Consider the following 19,390-nt stretch of genomic DNA (forward strand, 5'->3'; position numbering starts at 1 on the left):
TTTAAGTTTGTTTTGAGAAAGACAGCACGAGTGGGGGAAGGGCAGCTAGAGAGGGAGAGAGAGAATCCCAAGCAGGCTCTGTGCTGCCAGCACTGAGCCCGATGTGGGGCTTGAACCCACAGAGCTGTGATATCATGACCTGAGCTGAAACCAAGAATCTGATCCTTAACCGACTGAGCCAGCCAGGCGCCCCAACCTTTAAAAAATTTTTAATGTTTATTTTTGAGAGAGAAAGAGACAGTGTGCGACTGGGAAGAGGGGCATAGAGAGAGGGAGACACAGAATCCATAGCAGGCTCCAGGCTCTGAGCTGTCAGTCCAGAGCCTGATGTGGGGTTCAAACTCAAACTGCAAGATTACGACCTGAGCCAAAGCCAGATGCTTAACCAACTGAGCCACCCAGGTGCCCCAATAAACATTTTTTTTTAAAGAAAAAGATGACTTAAATAGATGGGAAGATACATCATATTATGTATTGGAAGACTCTATTATAAATGTCAGTTCTCTCTAAATTGATCTGTATATTCAACACAATCCCAATCAATATCTGGAATAATTTTTTGTAGAAATTGACAAGCTGATTTTAAAAATACAAAGAAATGCAAAGGCTCTAGATAAGCTAAAACAGTTTTGAAAAAGAACAGACTTGGAGGATGTTCACTGCCTGATTTCAAAAATTATTATTAAGCCATAGTCATTATAGCAGTGTGGTGCTTTTGAAAGGATACACAAATAGATCAGTGGAACACTAGAGAGTTCAGAAATAGATCCACACATATATTGTGAATTGATTTTTAACAGAAGTCTACTATTTTTCAGTGAGGAAAGAAAAAAAGTCTTTTTTTTTTTTTTTTAAACTTTTTTTAATGTTTATTTCTGAGACAGAGACAGAGCATGAGTGGGGGAGGGGCAGAGAAAGAGGGAGACACAGAATCAGAAGCAGGCTCCAGGCTCCGAGCTATCAGCACAGAGCCCGACGCAGGGCTCAAACTCACAAACCGTGAGATCATGACCTGAGCCGAAGTCAGTCGCTCAACTGACTGAGCCACCCAGGTGCCCCCAAGAAAAAGTCTTTTAAAATGATGCTGGATCAACTAGATGTCCATATAGAAGAAAATTAACATTGACTCTACTTTAGTCTATGAAAAAAGATGAAATCATAAATGTAAATATGAAAGCTATAAAGAAAACATAGAGTAATCTTAGTATGGGCAGAAGTTTCTTAAGAATACAAAACAATAAACCACACATACACAAAAAGGATAAAGACTTCATCAAAAGTAAAACTTCTGCTCTTCAAAAGATACTGTTAAGCAAATGAAAAGGCAGTCTACACACTGGGAGTGTGTGTATGTATGTGTATGTGTGTACACACACACACACGTATTTTAACTCTTAAAACTCCGTAAAAAACAATTTTCTAGAATGGGCAAAGACCCACTTCACAAAAGAAGCTATGATGGCAAGTAAACACATGAACTATAACTCATTGTTGGGGAAATGCAAATTAAAACTAAATGAAATTAAAACTGCAAATTGAAACTGTAAATGAAAACACTTTGGGATAGTGTTGGTAGTTTCTTACAATGTTAAACATATATATCAGCTGCTTATGCTCTGGCAGTTCCACTGTTAGGTATTTATTCAAGTGCAATAAAATACATATTTATACAAAGATTTTTACATAAATGTTCATCACAACTTTATTCATCAAAGCCAAAATTTTGAAGTAACCTAAATGACCATTAAGAAATGAAAGAATAAGTAAATTGTTGTATAATGAACGCGAATCTCATAGACATGGTGTTGACGGGTGGAGGCAGGGGGTGGAGACAACAGAAGAGTGTTAATTGTGTAGTGTGTGTGTGTGTGTGTGTGTGTGTGTGTGTGTGTATGTGTGTGTGTGTGTGCGCGCGCGCATGCACATGTGTGATATTCTCAAAAACTTAACCTGTGATGAAATCATTGATTACGTAGAGCCAAAGACAAAGGTGGTGTTTTTCTCTGCAAAAAGAGGCATAATGGGAATATTGTACATCTTGATTGTGGTGGCAGTTACATAGGTGTATATATCTGTCAAATCTCATCTAACTATACTTAAAATACATGCATTTTGTTGCGTATACATTATAGCTCAAAGTTAACTTAGGAGAAATGAAGTATTGGACTACTTCATTATGCCAAAAATAGCTTTCATCCCCTATGTAATTCAGTGGGCTTATTTGAAAATTTCACATACAATATTTTATTCCCAAAGCCTGGAAAAATTAATAACAGGAAGTAGTATATTTTTAACTTTAAATGGAAGATAGCATAGATTAAGAAGAAAAAAAAAAAAAAAGAAACAGAAATTTACATTTGAAACTTAACAGTTTGGACACCTAATTTGGGATACATTTTTAGTAAGAGATTCTTCTAGCATAGCTAATGTTTTTCTTGAAGAATAAAAACTCTAAGTGTTTTCAGTGTGAGTTCAATAAACATGGAAAAGATAAAGTACCAAAGAATCCTTGTTCTAAATTGCTACAAATTTCCTTGGATTTGCTGTGATCATTAGTTGTCATGCATGCAGCTGTTCACATAATTAGGCCATGTGCACAAGTGTTTGTTAGCAGATTTCAGTCCTATAGTTATTCGCTTCACTAAATCTGTACTGTGACCTGCTACTGTGTTCATTTCCCAGGTTATGTTGTGTGGCATGCAGGAGGTTGACTTGGCGGATTGGCAGAGAAATACTGTGTATCGTCATTATACAAGAAACAGCAAGCAGATCATTTGGTTTTGGCAGGTATTTGCTTTTATCTTTTTGAAACAAAGTGTTCAAAGAAAATGTTTTACCATGAAACAATAGTTTAAAAAAAGTTTATTTTTAAAATTGAACCTGCCATTTGAATTCCAAATCAGAAGTGAAGAGTTTCTGTTGTTTTTTTTGTCTTCCTAAATGGGAGAATGAATGACAGGATCTTCTTTAAGTAATAGTTTAATGGTAATACTTGTAGCATTTTTCCCCCAGTAGTATCATAGCATTCTAAAAATTCTACTTAGTTCTGGAAGTAAATGAGGAAGTATGGGTTTGTTTTTTGTTGTTTTTTTTTAATGAGAAAGTCAGTGCAGATACATAATTCCTGTGAAGGTGATAATATGCTAGGGAATGAGAATGATCTGGAGGATAATGTCCAAGAATGACTTCCTTTTCTCTTTCCCTCCCTTGGGTCCCTTTCTTTGTTTTGTTGGTGTTTTAGCTTAAACTACAGTAGGGTGGTCTCATCCAAGTGCTGCAATACTAATATTGAAGCACAGTTTATTTTATTAGATTTTGCATTTTGTGTGTTTGAGAATTTAAAATCTTTAGGCCAGGGATTTTCTTCACATAAATCTAATTGAGACTCATTTGAGCAGTTTAGCGACGGAACTTCTCGCATACCTATGCTTAACTTTCACTTTCAAGTGAAAACTAAGCCTGGGACTTAGATTTACTAGAAGTGGAATCTTTTTGTAAGGATATGTGTCATTTATTTATTAATTAATACTTTAAAGACGTGTAGACACTTGTAGAAATTTATATTATGTACTTCAGCATATGCAAAATGGCACATACTATTTATTGCACCATTATTGGTATACTAACAAGAGACCTGAAACACCTAAATGTCTGTTGGGAGGGGACTAAGTAAATAAATTATGATATATCTGCTCTGTAATTCTGTACCTTGTAATCATTCTTTTACTTTTTTTTTTTTTAATTTGCTTATTTTTGAGAGAGAGAGGGAGAGAGAGCAAGCACAGGGGAGGGTTAGGGAAAGAGGGAGACACAGAATCCGTAGCAGGCTCCAGGCTCTAAGCTGTCAGCACAGATCCCGATGTGGGGCTTGAACCCACAGACTGAGATCATGACCTGAGCCGAAGTCGGATGCCCAACTGACTGAGCCACCCAGGCACCCTAGCATTCTTTCACTTCTTTTAATGCAAATTAATAAAAATATTGGAAAATATGTTTCAGTAGTTTTGAAGGGGAAAGGAACCTGTGTATAATGTGCTATTTGGTTAAAAGGAAAATTTACATTCTGTATATTCAAAGTGTATGTTGGTACAGCTGACCCTTGAACAATAAAGGGTTTGAGTTGTGCTAGTCTGCTTCTGTGCAAATTTTTTATAGCACAGTACTGTAAATGTTTCTGTAGCTTCTTTTATTGCAAAAATATATATATACAAAAATATGTGTTAATTGGTTATCAGTAAGGCTTCTGGTCAACAATAAGCTATTAAGTTTTGAGGAATCAAAATTTGAATGTGGATTTTCCCAAAATTTCAACTACATGGGGTATCCGCACCTCTAACTGCTGCATTGTTCAGTGGTCAACTGTATATGAATATAGCGTCTTTGAAAAAAGGTAGAGAAAACTGGCAGCAAGGTGTGAAAGCTGTTCTTGATGCTGTACCTTTTACTACCTTTCAGTTCTGTACTGGGTGCTGTGTATATCTATTACCATTTATAAAAACTAAACAAGGGCCACCTGGCTCGCTCAGTCATAGAGCATGTGATTCTTGATCCTCAGGGTCAGGAGTTCAAGCCCCACGCTGGGCACAGAGCTTAGAAGAAATAAATAAATGAATAAAAAATCAAAAGGGAATAAACCCATTTTCAAGCCTAAAATACCTGAATTGCATCACATACAGAATGTATGCAGGTGTCTGCAGTCTTCCTTTTTAGGGTCTTTACTAGCTTCCTTACTAGTCAGGGACTAGTAAGAACATGAAGTTCCCTGACTTTCCCTTTGGACATTTGTATCTGTATACCTGAGAAGCTTCAGCTTGAGGTCCTATAAATCCAAATGAGTAGTTGTGTTTTGCGAATTGAGTTTGTTTTAGGGAAAGGGTTGGTTTATGCCAGACCTGGTAATGAGCGGTTTCTTGTGTCTTGATGAAATGTGTACCTCAACACAGTTTTATGCAGAAGTGTTTTTGGTCATTATTAGCACTTTTTGTCTCATCCTTAGGTAATGTATATTCTTGTTTACTTTTTATAAATTTTATTTTTAGGATACATTTCTACTCTTAGACTGCTCCAAAAGTTGACTTGCCTTCCTTCTATTACAAGACACATCAATTCAAATCAGTATTCCACCACATTACACATTTATGTCTGTCTTTGAAAAGATAGTAAATGAACTAAATATTTTTAACAAAATGCATCCTTGTAGTTTTCAACTTTGAAGAATCCAAAGAGTTGTGTAAATCGTATCTAGTGGGAGAAAACAGATCAAACTATTGAGAATGGCAACTGTTATAAGGGCTAAACACACAAAAAGCATATAGCACAGAGGTAGGCAGGAGCCCTAACTGGGTGCTAGCTGTGATATTGTAGCCAAACAAACAACATCTGTCCTGGTTACCTTTTAGTGGTTTGACGTTTATAAGCCTCCCGTTTCCTGTCTGTGTGATGGATGTAATAATACTGATGGACAACCAGTGTTGTAATTGTGACGATTAACTGAAGTAAGATCGCTGGTATATTTAACATGTGCCTAACCTTAATAATTCTTGAAGAAATTTAAGAGCAATTTAAGTGTCTACTATTTTAATTACTGAAGATAATTTAGTATTTTATATTAAAGTAAATTTGATTTTGTTACACAGTTTGTGAAAGAGACAGACAATGAAGTAAGGATGCGACTATTACAGTTTGTCACTGGAACCTGCCGTTTGCCTCTAGGAGGATTTGCCGAGCTTATGGGTAAATGCAGTTTTTCTGCAGTTTCTCTGTAGATAACTTTGTGATGATAATGGCCTTTAGACATACAGTAGACTTGAATCTAAGGATTATTCTTCTGTGCTTTCTGTAGGGTATCTGCCAGAAGACTACTTAATGGTTACTATCAAGTACATTTGTAAGCCAATGAAAGTCTGCTTACATATTCTGGTTGGCCATTGCTTTGCTCTTTAGGGTGATTGTGAAGGAGCAAAATTCTTTAGAGCTATGTCTCTTTCCACTAATTTAATTCCTGTTGCTGAATTTCTGCAGCAATAAGAAGCTTCTCTAGGCAGAAGCGATTTACATTGTATTCTGTGTCATTCATGATAATGTGACATGTTCAGTCATTTAACTAGTTGTCAAAACCAAAAAGTTTAAAGGACCAGATAAATTTTGTCTTGTTTTCTTGATTTAGGAAGTAATGGGCCTCAAAAATTTTGTATTGAAAAAGTTGGCAAAGACACCTGGTTACCAAGAAGCCACACGTGGTAAGTTCAAGAATCCTAAATTGAAAGGTGAAAGTCAGAGAATGTTTTGGTTTTTTTTAAATACATAAGACCCAGTATTAGTGCTTATTCATTAACGTAGCCAGAATTTCAATTTTTAGAACATACTGATTAATACGGCATTCTGTAACTAAACCCTTTGAAATGATTTCTGTTTGGTTAATATACTGAGAAATATATCTAGTGATTCACCAGTTAGAGTAACCACTATGTATAATATACAGTTGAAGTGCTTCCTGCCTTTTATGAAGTTTGCACTCCCCTAGGGGAGGGAGCACAAATGACAAACAAGTAAGCTATCTGAATTCTAGGAAAGTCCTTCAAAGGAAATAAAGAGGGTGCTGTAGATAAGAACCAGAGGGAACCTCTTCTAGGTTGTGTGGTCAGGGAGATTCTCAGCATAATGTTTTAGTTGGATAAATAGCATGCTGCGGGAAGAAACGGAAAAAGGACATTCTTTGTACAGGGACATTTCCAAAGACCTTGTAGTAAGAAATCATTTTTCAAGGAAATGAATGATGACTGGTGTCATTGGAACTTAGTGAATGAGGGGAGACAGGGATAAAAAGAATTTGGAAATTTAGGCAGGGCTAAATTATGTAGAACCTTGTAGGCTGTTACAAGTCACTTGGATTTCAATCTAAGGGTAGTGAGAAACCTTTGAAGAGTTTTAAATAGCAGCTAATGAGATTCAGGAAAAATCACTCTGGCAACAGAGGAGGAACTGGATTCAAGACCAAACGCAGGGAGATTAGTTAACAGAACTGTTTTAGTCATCCAGGGAAAAGAGGAGGATAACTTAGGAGGTACATGGTTCTTTTAGGAGGTGAGAACTATTTTCCTACTGAGCAGTTATTTGCCTTTTTATTGTTTTGATACTTGCATTTATGGTGCAGAAGCAATGGTAGATAAAACTAGTGCCTCAGCACAAATCAGGGCCGTGGCACCAAAATGCTGTCTCCATTGTTCAACATCACATACCTGCAGTTTAAAGCAGAAAGCAAAAAGCAAAAAAAAAAAAAAATCTCTTTCAAGATTGTTCTTTATGAAGCAGTAAAATATACATATGTGTGTGTGTATATATATAGATATATACACACACACACACACATATATACTAAATCTTGATGCTTGAGTATGTATCTCTTTAATATTCTGTATGACAAAACGAGAAGCCTGCATAAAGCACTTCTTATTCACACCAGAGAATTGTGGTTGTCTTGAGGGGAGGCTCTTTGGCAGTTGAGTTGAAAGCTGAATCAGCTTGCTCTTTTTGATGGAACACTGTTTTTGAGAGAGTGACTGACAAACTGTTTATTCAGACGTGTATTTGGCAGACATTTTCTTGAAAAGTAATGAAGGAAGCTTATCACTTCAAGGGAAACAACTGACAGCATTTGTTGGCAGTGATAAAAGTTGAGGTTTCAGGCAAAAATTAGAATTTGGGAAAACTTGTTTATACCATCATGAGCTTGAAAGCCTTCCCAAGACTTTCTGATGAGATTGGTGGTATTATTAAAAATGAGATTTTTTTCTATCATGTAATTTAATGTGTCAACATTTAGAAATACTTTATAACTTGATGAATCACTGTTTCCAAATAACCAATGCATGATGTTATAAAATCATGCATGGTTAAAAAGAGTCCTTCAGAGTACAAGATAAACCAATGGGTTTTACATAACAGAGTAGAAAAAGTTCTTTGGTATGATTTCAGAACCCATATTACATATAATATTGTCAAATTTATTTAGTACAATAGTCAAGAATAATAGACACAATGACCTGAAAAAACTAGAGTACATCTCTGTTTTCTAACCACATATCTGTGTGGGGGCAAATTTTCATATACTGTACTTAATATAATGCAACAAAATAAATGCACATATAAATATCAGAAACCAGTTGTCTTCTATTAGGCTAGATATCAAGATTTGCAAAAATATATAACAGGGTCACTTTTTTTACCATTTTTTTTTTTTTGAAAATAGTCATTTTTATCAATAAACATAATTCACATAAACAGAGCTCGTGGGAATTTGCAATATTTTAAAGTGTGAAAAGGATCATAACCGAAAAAATTGACACCAGCCTAGATTAAATTGTTGATTTAAAGGAGAGATTGTTGAGGTAGAGGAGAGAGTTCAGAACCAAAGAAAGATGAAAAGAATTGAGATGCTGAGTAAAGGTTAAGGAATTAGCCTTTGATAAAACAGGAATACTTCCTTTGTTGTAATAGGAGAGGAAGAAATGTTGGATGTAAGCTGTAATTATCACTGTTGGTTTCTGTTTATTCAAAGTATGAAGTGAGGTCACTAAGAATGAAGAAAGTAAAAAAACTCTGAGGAGAATGAGAGTTGTCAGAGCAGACAAGTATCTACTAGAGAAATATGGCTGAGAATGATGTGCGATATTGGATTGCCTACTTGGATCTAAAGTGACACCAATCTGTCTAGTTGTAGGATTCTCCCCTCCAGGAATTTTCAGCTGTTAGGTCCAAGGAGTGAAAACTAGAAGGCTGAATTCATTCAGTTTGAGTTTTGATTAGTTAAGTTCAAAAGGAGGAAGAGACAGGGATTTGAAAGTATTTGCAAGGTAGTGGATATAAGGATGGTCTGTAGCTTAAGTACAAAATAAGGACAGGAAGAGTCTGTGGACAGCTAGGATGGTGACAAACTAATGGATTAATGGGTTAGCATTTTAATTGAAGGAAGCTGGAAAGACAGAATTGAGTTTTTGAGGGTGCCTGGGTGGCTCGGTTGGTTGAACATCTGACTCGATTTTGGCACAGGTCATGATCTCAATCATGGGATCAAGCCCTGTGTCAGGCTGTGCTGGGCATGGAGTCAGCTTGAGATTCTCTCCCTCTCCCTCTGCCCCCACCCCTTGTGCTTGTGCACTCAAAAAAAAAAAAAAAAAAAAAAAAAAAAGTGGATTTTTTTAATTAGAAATTTCCTGCTGGTGATGACAAGGTTCAAGGTATGTTATCCTAAAGTCAGTAAATGAGAGGAACAGGTCACTGAAGAGGAGAACTTGGGAGGTCATGCATGGGTGTTGCGTATCATCAAGTGAATGAGAGGACAAGCACGAACCCAGGTGCCAGAACTTTCAGTGAATGAAAGGAATATGACCAAGAGGTCAACAGAGGGTAGCCAAAAGTCAGAAAAAGGTTGCATAGCTAGATTGTATGTGCCTCACAGGAGGGAAGTTTTACTGCTTGGCTGCAGGGAAATGGTTATGTTTCAGACTAGCTGGGTTTTTAGTTAAGGCAAGTTATTAAGACCTTAGAAAACTGCAAATCATAAAACAGAAGTTCAGAGGAATGGAGATCTGAGGTGGAAGAAAGGGAAAAGGTGAGGATTTAATTCAGATCAGTGGAATACAGTTAACGGTATTAGGATGAGAATTTGTATGAACATAGATCCCGAGACACCAGAGTTTAGTAGTGACAAAGGTAAACACTGCTATGATCTATGGCAGAAGTCTTGATAATTCTCGGAATGAGTTCTGCTGTCCTCTCCAATGCTTTGCTTATTGAGGTGGCCACTTTCAGAGCAGAGGCTGTATACACTGGTATAGAAAACCAACAGTCCATTGCAAAAGTATGGGTAGGGTCTTCCATTTTTATAGGTTAAGTAGAAGTATCAAATTTGACTCAGCTGGAACTAAAACAAAAGCTAAACTAAAACAGTATTCTGATATCTATATAGTAAGTACCCTCTAAGATGAAGAGATTTTGGTGTGTCTCTGTCCTTTGGCTGGTATCTTAAAATAGAACCCTATTTCGGATGTTTTCAAGTAATGTACTTTCTTATGTAGGTAACTCAACATTTATTAAATGAAATGGATAAGTGTTAGTTAAAAGAGTAGGGATGACTGCCCCTCATGGGTGTTAGAACATAATGGAAGAAACTAGTCAGTCATAATACAGAGCAAAGAAAATGCTAAAAGCAAAATAAAAAGAGCTTATGGAGAGGAGAATTATTAAGTCTGTATAAGATGCTCAGGGAGAATTCTTGGAGGAAGTTTTAGCATTTGGACTGCTTCTTAGTGAATTAATATTTTCATATCGGGAAAAAGGTATTTCCGATCGTGAGAGAGCCATAAGAGCATGGTCGTGAAACAGAAAAGCATGTGATATTTTGGGAAAACATTAAATTAATTGATGGGGGCCTATACCAAACAGCTTCCTTCCCCCATACCTTCAATCCATAGTAATTAGAAAACTAAGTGGTTTTTTTTGTTTCTGTAATGGAAGGCTCCATGAATTTGTGTTGTCATTCTTGTGCAGGGGCCATGCTAACCTCTGTATAGTTCCAATTTTAGAATAGCACAACAAAGGTTTTTTAAACTGGCAAGTCTTTTTTATGAAAGGACCTCTGGCAGTGATGTAATAAGGCTAGATGGGTTGTGGAGAAGTCAGGAAAAAAATGGATGCAAGATCAGTAGACAGGAAATTTTGATGGTCCATATAAGAGATGTTGGGGAAGTAGAGACACACAAGAGTGCAGTTGCCAGCACAAACGATCTGGATGGAAGAGATACAGAGATTCAGTAAAGAGAAAGAATTTGGCAAAGGCTATATTTCAAAGATGTAGGAATTAGAAAGTGACTGGTTGTCTTAATATAGGACTGTATTGAAAAATTTTTTATTGACTTCAGCTATCAGTGTGATGGGGGCATGGGGGAGAGAAGGTACATGGTCTGCTTAATTGCTACCGTTAATAGATTTAACTTTTCATACAAAGAGAATAAAATGGTGTTCTCAGGCCATTTTAATTGGCTGCCTTGTTTCAGAAACTCAAAAGGCTCTTGATTATTAAGTTTCCTGACTCTTAAGCAGGAGTGGAGACAAGGGCAGAGGGAGAGCAGTAGGAGGGAACCTAGATAATCTATAGAAATCTTCCATGTGAGAAAATGAAAATACAGAATGGTTTTACCTACATTAGAGCTGTTTCACTAGATAGAGGGGAAACTAAAACCCTAGACCCTCCCTCCACCCAAATCTTAATCCAGCTAAACAGAGCAGCGAATTCTTTTAAGTATGGCAGGAATGGAAGCACTAAGGTATGTATTTGTTTACTGGCTTCCCTCCCCCGCCCCCAAATAGAAGTTCCACAAGGATAGGAACTTAGTTTTTTAACATTCTATCACCAGCTCCTGGACAAATATCTGATATATAATAGATTCTTAATAACTGGTAAGTGAATGAAATAAATGGACTTAAAAACCGAAGAGAAGTTAGAGGGACTTATGACAACTTGTAATGTCAGTTTTTTCTGGGAAATGTTAAAATATTTTTATGAGTAAAAAATCTGTATGTGTTAATATAATAGTAAATTGTTAGAATACCTCTGGCAAAATTTTTAGATCTCCTCTATCCATTTAGTTTGTCAAATGTGCTTTAAACAATATTGTATTAGAAATCTTTTCAGAGTTTGTTTTATTAAAAACACATCTGTTTTTGTTTTTGTTCAGTTTTAATCGCTTGGATCTACCACCATATAAGAGTTATGAACAACTAAAGGAAAAACTTCTTTTTGCAATAGAAGAGACAGAGGGATTTGGACAAGAATGAATGTGGCTTCTCGTCTTGGAGGAGCTCTTGCATTTAAATACCCCAGCCAAGAAAAATTGCACAGATAGTGTATATAAGCTGTTCATTCTGTACAGTGAATTTTCTGAACCTCTCAAAGTATAAATGTTTTCCGTTCTTCCACAGAAATATGCAAAAACAGTTCATCCTTTTCTACTTTATTTATTGTTCCCTTGAAGTGACTGACTAGGAAAAAGATCATCCTTAAATTTTGAAGCAAGCAAAAGACTTTATTAAAAAATAAGTATATATCTATATAAGCATATATGATAATGGCTCTAGTTTTATAGAGCTCTGGGTATATTAAACATGACAGCCATTCATTCAAAAATAATCTGGATTTGCTTTACCTTGTTTCTATTATCCAGAGAAAAAACTACAAATTGCTTCATGATCTTCTCCCTTACTTAACACCTCCTGAGGGTGTTTAGTTGCATGGCTGTTCAGGAAGGTATTAAGGGCTTAGGCCAAATCTTACTTTGAGTATGTTAAAAAAAATGCTGCTGGCTTTTCTGAAGACAGGCATTTGAACCTGTCAATTTGTTTTAAATAAGTACAATAGTTGAAAATTTTCCCTCTTTGCTATATCACTAATACAAAGTAATGAATGAAACCCTAACTTAAATGTAAGGCATACTAGATCCAAAGCCATTTAGTTTATTCTAGAGATTGGAAAGAATTCATTAAGCAGCAAAGAGGTTTGTTTACATGTTACTTTGGGATGCTAGGTATTTGTGGAGTTAAAAAGAATCAGGTACTTACGTACTTTTGTTTTTAAATCTGTGATGTTCTTTAAATTTAACTCATAATAAATTGATGCAGTTTGATACTTAGGAACATATAATAAGGTAATGTGAACAATTTTGCTTTTGTGTTCAAAGTTTTGGTTTTATAAAACTGGATGGACTGAAGAGTTGTGTAAGCATTTGAACACTCAAATGAGTCTATTTTCTATTAGTGTTCGAATATCTTCATTCCTCTTAAATTCATGAAAATTTTATCTGAATTATATAAGCATATTAAAAAATCTTTTGGTTCCCCACCCCCCTTTTTACACAGATCATTATTTTTGTCCTAATAACTTTTTAATTTTTCATTATCAAGGGCATTTGCTGAACTACAAAGATGTATAACAAATTAAAATCTGATGTGAATGATATTAATGCTATTTTAGCAAACTGGGCTTCCTTACTAATACAAAAATTTTAATTTCCATTTGTATCATTTCAATATGCAGTGTAAATTTCATTAAGTTTTTTTATAACGACGGAACGGACATCTTACAATGTTATGTGTAACATATTTAACTGCTAAGTACATACGGAAAATACTATACAATTTAATTTCCCTAAACAGTTTTTGTTTTGCCAAAATTTTATTTTTCTACATATTAGATTGTGTTCTGCACTTCAGAGTTCATAGTAAAGATGAAATAAAGGCAGTGATCCACTATGTTGAATAGACTCCTTTCCCAAATCCTAGTCTGACACTGGCTGTTTTGAAGCATAAAGAATTAAAAACAAATGCTAATGTATATGGCATTATGTGACAGAGGGTGACCAATCTTCAAAAGGGCTAAATTACACCATAGAAAGCACCACTGCTGAATGAATTTTGCCATGACAGAGGTTCTCGAACATCATTCAGTGGAGGTATGTGAGAATACAATTAGCAGATTTGACTGAAGACAGGCTTTCAGGGTGCTGAACCTCTGTCCTTTCTTCAGGTAAGAAATTAGATGACGCTACACAGAACCCACAGACCAAACCAGCTTTCTGAAAAAAAGCTATTTGGGAGAACTTATTAGGGCCTTCTACCTTTCATACCCAATTGCAGAAATCCAGGCCTACAGGCAGGATTTATTATGTCTTGATTTATATACTCAGTGGCAGTGAGAGAAACCAAAGATGTAGCCATCTCTCACCTTTTCCCCTGTCTTCCCATCCTGGTCCTGTGCCACACTAGACAGGCTCACTATGCCTGAAATGAAAAAACAGGCAAAAACAATGAGGCTCAGAGACAGATTCATAGTTATTTCATTTCAGCAACACTTAACGGCACCACCAAACTGAGCCCAGTGAACGGATCACAGGAACAATAGTTTCATCAATCAGATTAGCTATCTTCCAAGGAGAGCAGCTACAAGGGTATTTTGGTTTTAGTGCTTCCTAGGCAGTTTAAGCTCAGAGTTATTAATAAACCTTTTGCACCTTGCAGCCTTCAGTTAACCACCCACCTCTTCTCTTCAAAACTAGATAGGGTGGTATGTGTCAAAATACCACTAGGCAATTTTGCTTTTGTTAAAAATGACCCCTGACTGGTAAGTTGCATCTGGACTGGGAAATCTCCAGATACTTGCTGCTGTAAGGTCATTTTCTGAAATGTAAGGAGTCCTGACATTGACTTTCTGGCTAGCTGTGGTTCCTATCCTTACAGCTTTCTGAGTAAACTGGTGCCACATGAAGCCTTTTGCAGACTTTGAGTCTGAGGGTTTGGTTTAACCTAAGAAGATCCCCTGGTGAACCTGCAGAAGTAAAAAAATCTTCTCGTTGAAATATGTAGATGAGAGAACAAAGGTCTTATAACACTCCCAGTTTTCTTAATCCATTGATCTTAAAAGCCAAACTTAAGATATTAACTGGGGATTTGGACATCTCAAGGGAAAAGCCCGGACCATATCAGAGCAGCTCACGAAGGTTCCTCTGTACCAAGTGTATTCTCCTCAGTCACAGGATAAAACACACTGTTCACTGCTCTCAGAGGGCAGTGCAATGGACCAGAACAGGGCATTCATTCAAATGGTGTCATGGCCCTTGACAAAGTAATCCACCCCTATTTTTTCTTCCCAACAATGCCCTGGCACATAGTCCAAAATAAATTTTACGGTGAATGTCACATGAAAGCAAAACAATACCCTCCCAAATAATGTAGTACCAAAAACACACATCAAAAAGTGGGATCTCCTAAATTCTAAAATTTCTCTTCCTAATCTCAACCAAGAACTCAGATAATACCATTTAAAAATACTAATTGGGGCGCCTGGGTGGCTCAGTCGGTTAAGTGTCCGACTTTGGCTCAGGTCATGATCTCACAGTTCATGGGTTTGAGCCCCGCGTCGGGCTCTGTGCTGACAGCTCAGAGCCTGGACCTGTCTCAGATTCTGTGTCTCCCTCTCTCTCTGCCCCTCCCCTGTTCACTCTGTCTCAAGAATAAACAAAAAAAATTTTTTCTTAACATTTACTGATAAAAGTAAATCCTTTACATGTTCTCTTTCATCGTCACAACTCCCTAAGGTTGGTGTGTCTTTTTCTTTGTTGTGGTGATGCTTATAGGTAAGAAAGTGCATCTGAAAGAAGTCATTTTTACAAAGTCCATAGCTAGTTCACAGTCTGTGATTAAACACTCGGGAAAATTTTGCTAACAAGTTAACAGAGGTTTCAGATTTTTTATAGAGTAGCCACTTTTCAAATCCATATTTATTCTCAATCCTCAAAAGAACGAAATTAGGATACCCACAAGAATAGGTAATTATCACCAACAGCCCATGTCTGTAATATGTTAAGAATACTGCAGGGGCGCCTGGGTGGCGCAGTCGGTTAAGCGTCCGACTTCAGCCAGGTCACAATCTCGCGGTCCGTGAGTTCGAGCCCCGTGTCAGGCTCTGGGCTGATGGCTCGGAGCCTGGAGCCTGCTTCCGATTCTGTGTCTCCCTCTCTCTCTGCCCCTGCCCCGTTCATGCTCTGTCTCTCTCTGTCCCAAAAATAAATAAAAAACGTTGAAAAAAAAAAAAAAAAAAGAATACTGCAAACATCTGTCCACATGCGTGTGGGGAAATCATCTCAAACTAGCAATCACGTCTGGAACATACACAAGAACAGTTAAGTGGGAACTGCACAGGAAGAAGAATAAATGGGGTCCTAGGGTTTTTTCCCAAAAGTGGTAGGTCTCACTGTGGGTGAGGAAATGCCAAGAACCACTGTAAAACCTGGTGAATCAAACTCCTGGAAAGTCAAAAAGTAGAGACAAAGTGCACATAAATCAGAATCTTAAGAGCCATACCACATCTTGGAGAAGTGAGCTTATCCCTTATTAGAAGGAAGATAATAGCTCTATAAATTAGACCCAGCAACCACACACTCCTGGGTATGGATATAACTTGTACCTAATGTTCATAGGAGCCAAAGATTGTAAACAGCCTAAATACTCTTCAGTGAATGGTTAAACAGGTACACTAAATACAGTCAAATAGAATCAACAGTGCAAAGGAGTCAACCACTGACTAGATTTAGATCTTAAAGGAATTAGGTCAAATGAAAAAACCAATTCTCAAAAGGTCACATACACTATGATTCCATTTTATGACACTCTTGAAGACAAAATTATAAAGGAGAGGTTAGTGGTTACCAGGATTAGGGATGGTGGTAGGGAGGGAAGGTGGATGGGTGTGACCATAAAAGGATAGCACTAGAGTTTTTGGTGACTTGGTGGAACAGTTGTATAGCTTGATTGTAGTGTCAGCTAAAAATCTACATGTGACGTACTTACATAGAACACACATGTGAGAGCATTTAGAAGTAAAATCTGAATCAGGTCTGTGGGCTATACCCATTTCCTGGTTTTGATATTGTACTATAGTTCTATGTTACCTCTGGGACTGCTGTACCTTTTCCCGCTCAACTTCCTATGAATCTATGATTTCAAAGCAAAAATTTAATAGCGCTAAAAAATATCAGATGACTCCCCCCTCCCCCCGCCAAAGGCTCTCTCACTGAATTTCACAAAAACTACTTACCAGAAGTTATCCTTGAACGAATCAAAACCCCTCACTTCCCATTTGATTACTTGGTATGGCTGGTAACTACACACACACACACACACACAAATCACAGCTTCAGAAAATATTGAAAGTCCCTCTAATGAGAAAATTAAAAATGAGAAATTTTCAGATGAAAATGCTGAAAACAATTCTTTAACACTCTATACTGATATGAGTTAAATATAAACTGTAGAAACAAAAAAATTCAAATTAGAAATTCAAAAAGAACTGGACAAACTACATGAAAACGTGAAATGCCTGCTGACTGGAATCAGAAAAAAAAAAAAAAAAAAAAAAAACCCAAGAAAAAGACAAACATCTCAGAAGGAATGTATCAGAGGAAGAAAACGAGACCTGGAAGAAATAAGGAACATGGGAGGAACAAACTCAGACAAGAAAATGAAAGAAATAAAAAAAAAATCTGAAGTTTAAAAAATTAGGCAAAGAAGATCTAACATATAATTAAAATCACTGGAAAAAAGATGGAAAAGTTGTTCTCAAAGTGTGGTAAGATAAATCTTGAATAAGGGACAATTGAAGATAACTGGACCGTCCTCTTCAAAAAGTCAATGAATGATGTGAGGAAAAAAAAAAAAGATGGGAGAACTGTTCTGGATTTTTAAAAGTGTAAGACATTCTGGGACATTTGAGAAAATCTGAAAATAGCTGGATATTAGATGTTAAAAGAATTACTGTTAACTTTTTGTTGTGATAATGGGTTTTTGTTTAAAGGATGTCCTTATTCTAAGAAAACGCATGCTGAAATATCTAGGGATGAAATATGTTATCTACAACTCCAAAACTTTAGAAATATGTATATATAAATATGTGAATATATACACATATAAGTAAAATATAGCAAAAGATTAGCAACTGGAGATGAAGTTTTCAAGTTCGAACATACACACACATCCTGGTTTTATCGAGGATAACACAGAAACAGCCCCTACTAATAGAGTTTACTTTAACAATACAATTCCCAGATCCTTTGGGGGAAAACCCACCTCTACACATACTTTGGTTTATCTAAGTTACATTCAAGATTATCCTTTTTATAAAACAGTTCTGCAGTGGGGGCATCCCAGCCTCAAGTAGTACTGTCCTATTTAAAACATCTTCATTTCTATTTCACCCTTGAGTTCTGCGTTCCTTTCACATTAGAAAATAGAATTTGGGTTTTGTCTAGTGACAAAAATCAGTCCTCCACTTGAGGGTCTATGTCACATTAAAAGAAGAAACCACTCCCATTTTCCGTCCTCTCCTGACTTGAGTTTTTTCCTTATGCAGGTTGGTTCCAAGATCCATCATTTAACTACTTTATACCAAGAACCCTCAACATCCTAACCTCCTAATTTTCACTGCACCTTCTCTGCAAGATCTCAACTTTGCATCAGTCCAACTTGACAATGCATTCCCCCAATGCCACCTCTTAAACAAAACTTTCTTTTATTGATGTCCCATTCTGATGTGATCCATCCTCCCTTAGAAGTCTTATATACCACTTTGTATTGTTGGTGTCCTAAGTGCACAATATCTCTGCCTCTGAGCCAGGGAGATGTCCTTACCACTCTTATGGCAATTATTTCTTTTGCCTTGTTACCTGTGAAGAAACTCAGGATTTTGTATATTTAAATTTGTTAAATGGTTACATGAAAGAAACTGAGAAAACAGCCATAGAACACATTTATGGTTTATATATTATTTATGTATTATCTTTGTAATGTGATGAAAAGGCAGTGTTTCTTAGATACTTCATGTACTTTCTTCTCCGACAAATTCTCATTTCTGGTCACTGAAACCTGTAAGCAACTGAGCAGCTTCTGTCTGTATCTAAAATGGAAAAATACACGTTATAAATAAACAGCACAGCATAGATATCAACTTGTGAAATCTAAGTTCATAAAGTGGGCTCTGGTTTGTTTCTAAGAGTTCCCAAAAACCAGGATAGCACATTGTAAAAATAAAATTTAACAGTGACTGGGTAAGACTCTCCCACGTTAATACACATCCGTTGCCTTTTGTTTTAGAAATCTTATTTGATCTGTCATGTATGTCAAACAGGAATAAGGCAGCAAGTAACTCATAACATCTGTTAATAGTAACTAAACATTTGCATACAGAAATTAATGGAAATGTTAATGAACTCACATGTGAAATGAATACTCTTGTTTTCAACAATGTGCATTTAGATAGTTTTTAAAGAAGTTCTTCACGTTTAATAGTGCCTCAATAGAAACCTATCTGCCTTAATTTATTAGAGATGTTACCTGTTTATCCTCCTCTGTATGTGCTGGATAGTCCTTGGCTTTCATTAGCCAGAAGGCAGCAAGCTTTTTGTTGTGTAACTTCAAATAGGTCTTTCCTAAAAGAAGCAAGTTTTTGCTGTAGAAGTTTGGATCCACTGTACAGAAGAAAGAAAAATTTATTTCAGATGACATACTTGTAGAGGCTTAATTTTTTCAGTCTAAATTCCAATAATAAATTTATGTGGTCAGTAAAAGATTAGGCTAACTCAAATTCTCTTTTGTTCAACTATTCCTATCTCAGAAAAATGCTGGTTAAGTATGATTCATTCAGTGTCTACTATATGATGGGAGAAGTAACAGGTAATGGGAGCCTAGGAGGAGCTTCTAAACCAGATATGGTCCTTAAAAAAAGGTTGCTCAGGAGAACTGACCTGTAGAGTAAAACCTGGAGATGACTATAATTATTGAGGATTGT

The 19,390-nt window shown here is 36.4% G+C and overlaps 2 protein-coding genes and 1 non-coding gene across 18 annotated transcripts in view; 1 reads left to right on the forward strand and 2 right to left on the reverse strand.

Annotated features, from left to right (window-relative positions):
• WWP1 (WW domain containing E3 ubiquitin protein ligase 1) overlaps positions 1-13,399 on the forward strand; it is a 133,998-nt gene extending 120,599 nt beyond the window's left edge. For all 9 annotated transcript variants that reach the window (XM_060610839.3, XM_060610833.3, XM_078441486.2 and 6 more), the window contains 4 exons: positions 2,683-2,787; positions 5,637-5,733; positions 6,167-6,239; positions 11,736-13,399. In XM_060610839.3, coding sequence (XP_060466822.2) covers positions 2,683-2,787; positions 5,637-5,733; positions 6,167-6,239; positions 11,736-11,835 — 375 coding nt within the window. In that variant the 3' untranslated portion in view covers positions 11,836-13,399. The remainder of the gene's footprint in view (positions 1-2,682; positions 2,788-5,636; positions 5,734-6,166; positions 6,240-11,735) is intronic.
• Positions 10,503-10,606, reverse strand: LOC132664929 (U6 spliceosomal RNA). Its single transcript, XR_009603918.1, has one exon. It is a non-coding gene; the product is annotated as a U6 spliceosomal RNA (small nuclear RNA).
• Positions 13,400-18,352: 4,953 nt separating the features above from the next.
• Positions 18,353-19,390, reverse strand: part of RMDN1 (regulator of microtubule dynamics 1) — a 57,291-nt gene continuing 56,253 nt past the window's right edge. For 7 of the 8 annotated variants that reach the window (XM_060610844.3, XM_060610843.3, XM_081792272.1 and 4 more), the window contains 2 exons: positions 18,937-19,070; positions 18,353-18,499 (listed from right to left, as the gene is read on the reverse strand). In XM_060610844.3, coding sequence (XP_060466827.3) covers positions 18,449-18,499; positions 18,937-19,070 — 185 coding nt within the window. In that variant the 3' untranslated portion in view covers positions 18,353-18,448. Of the gene's footprint in view, positions 18,500-18,936; positions 19,071-19,390 lie in introns of those variants that run through there. The other variant, XR_009603548.3, reaches the window with a different exon arrangement.

The sequence above is a fragment of the Panthera onca genome, chromosome F2, assembly GCF_046562875.1.
Source record: "Panthera onca isolate mPanOnc1 chromosome F2, mPanOnc1 haplotype 2, whole genome shotgun sequence".
Lineage (NCBI taxonomy): Eukaryota > Metazoa > Chordata > Mammalia > Carnivora > Felidae > Panthera > Panthera onca.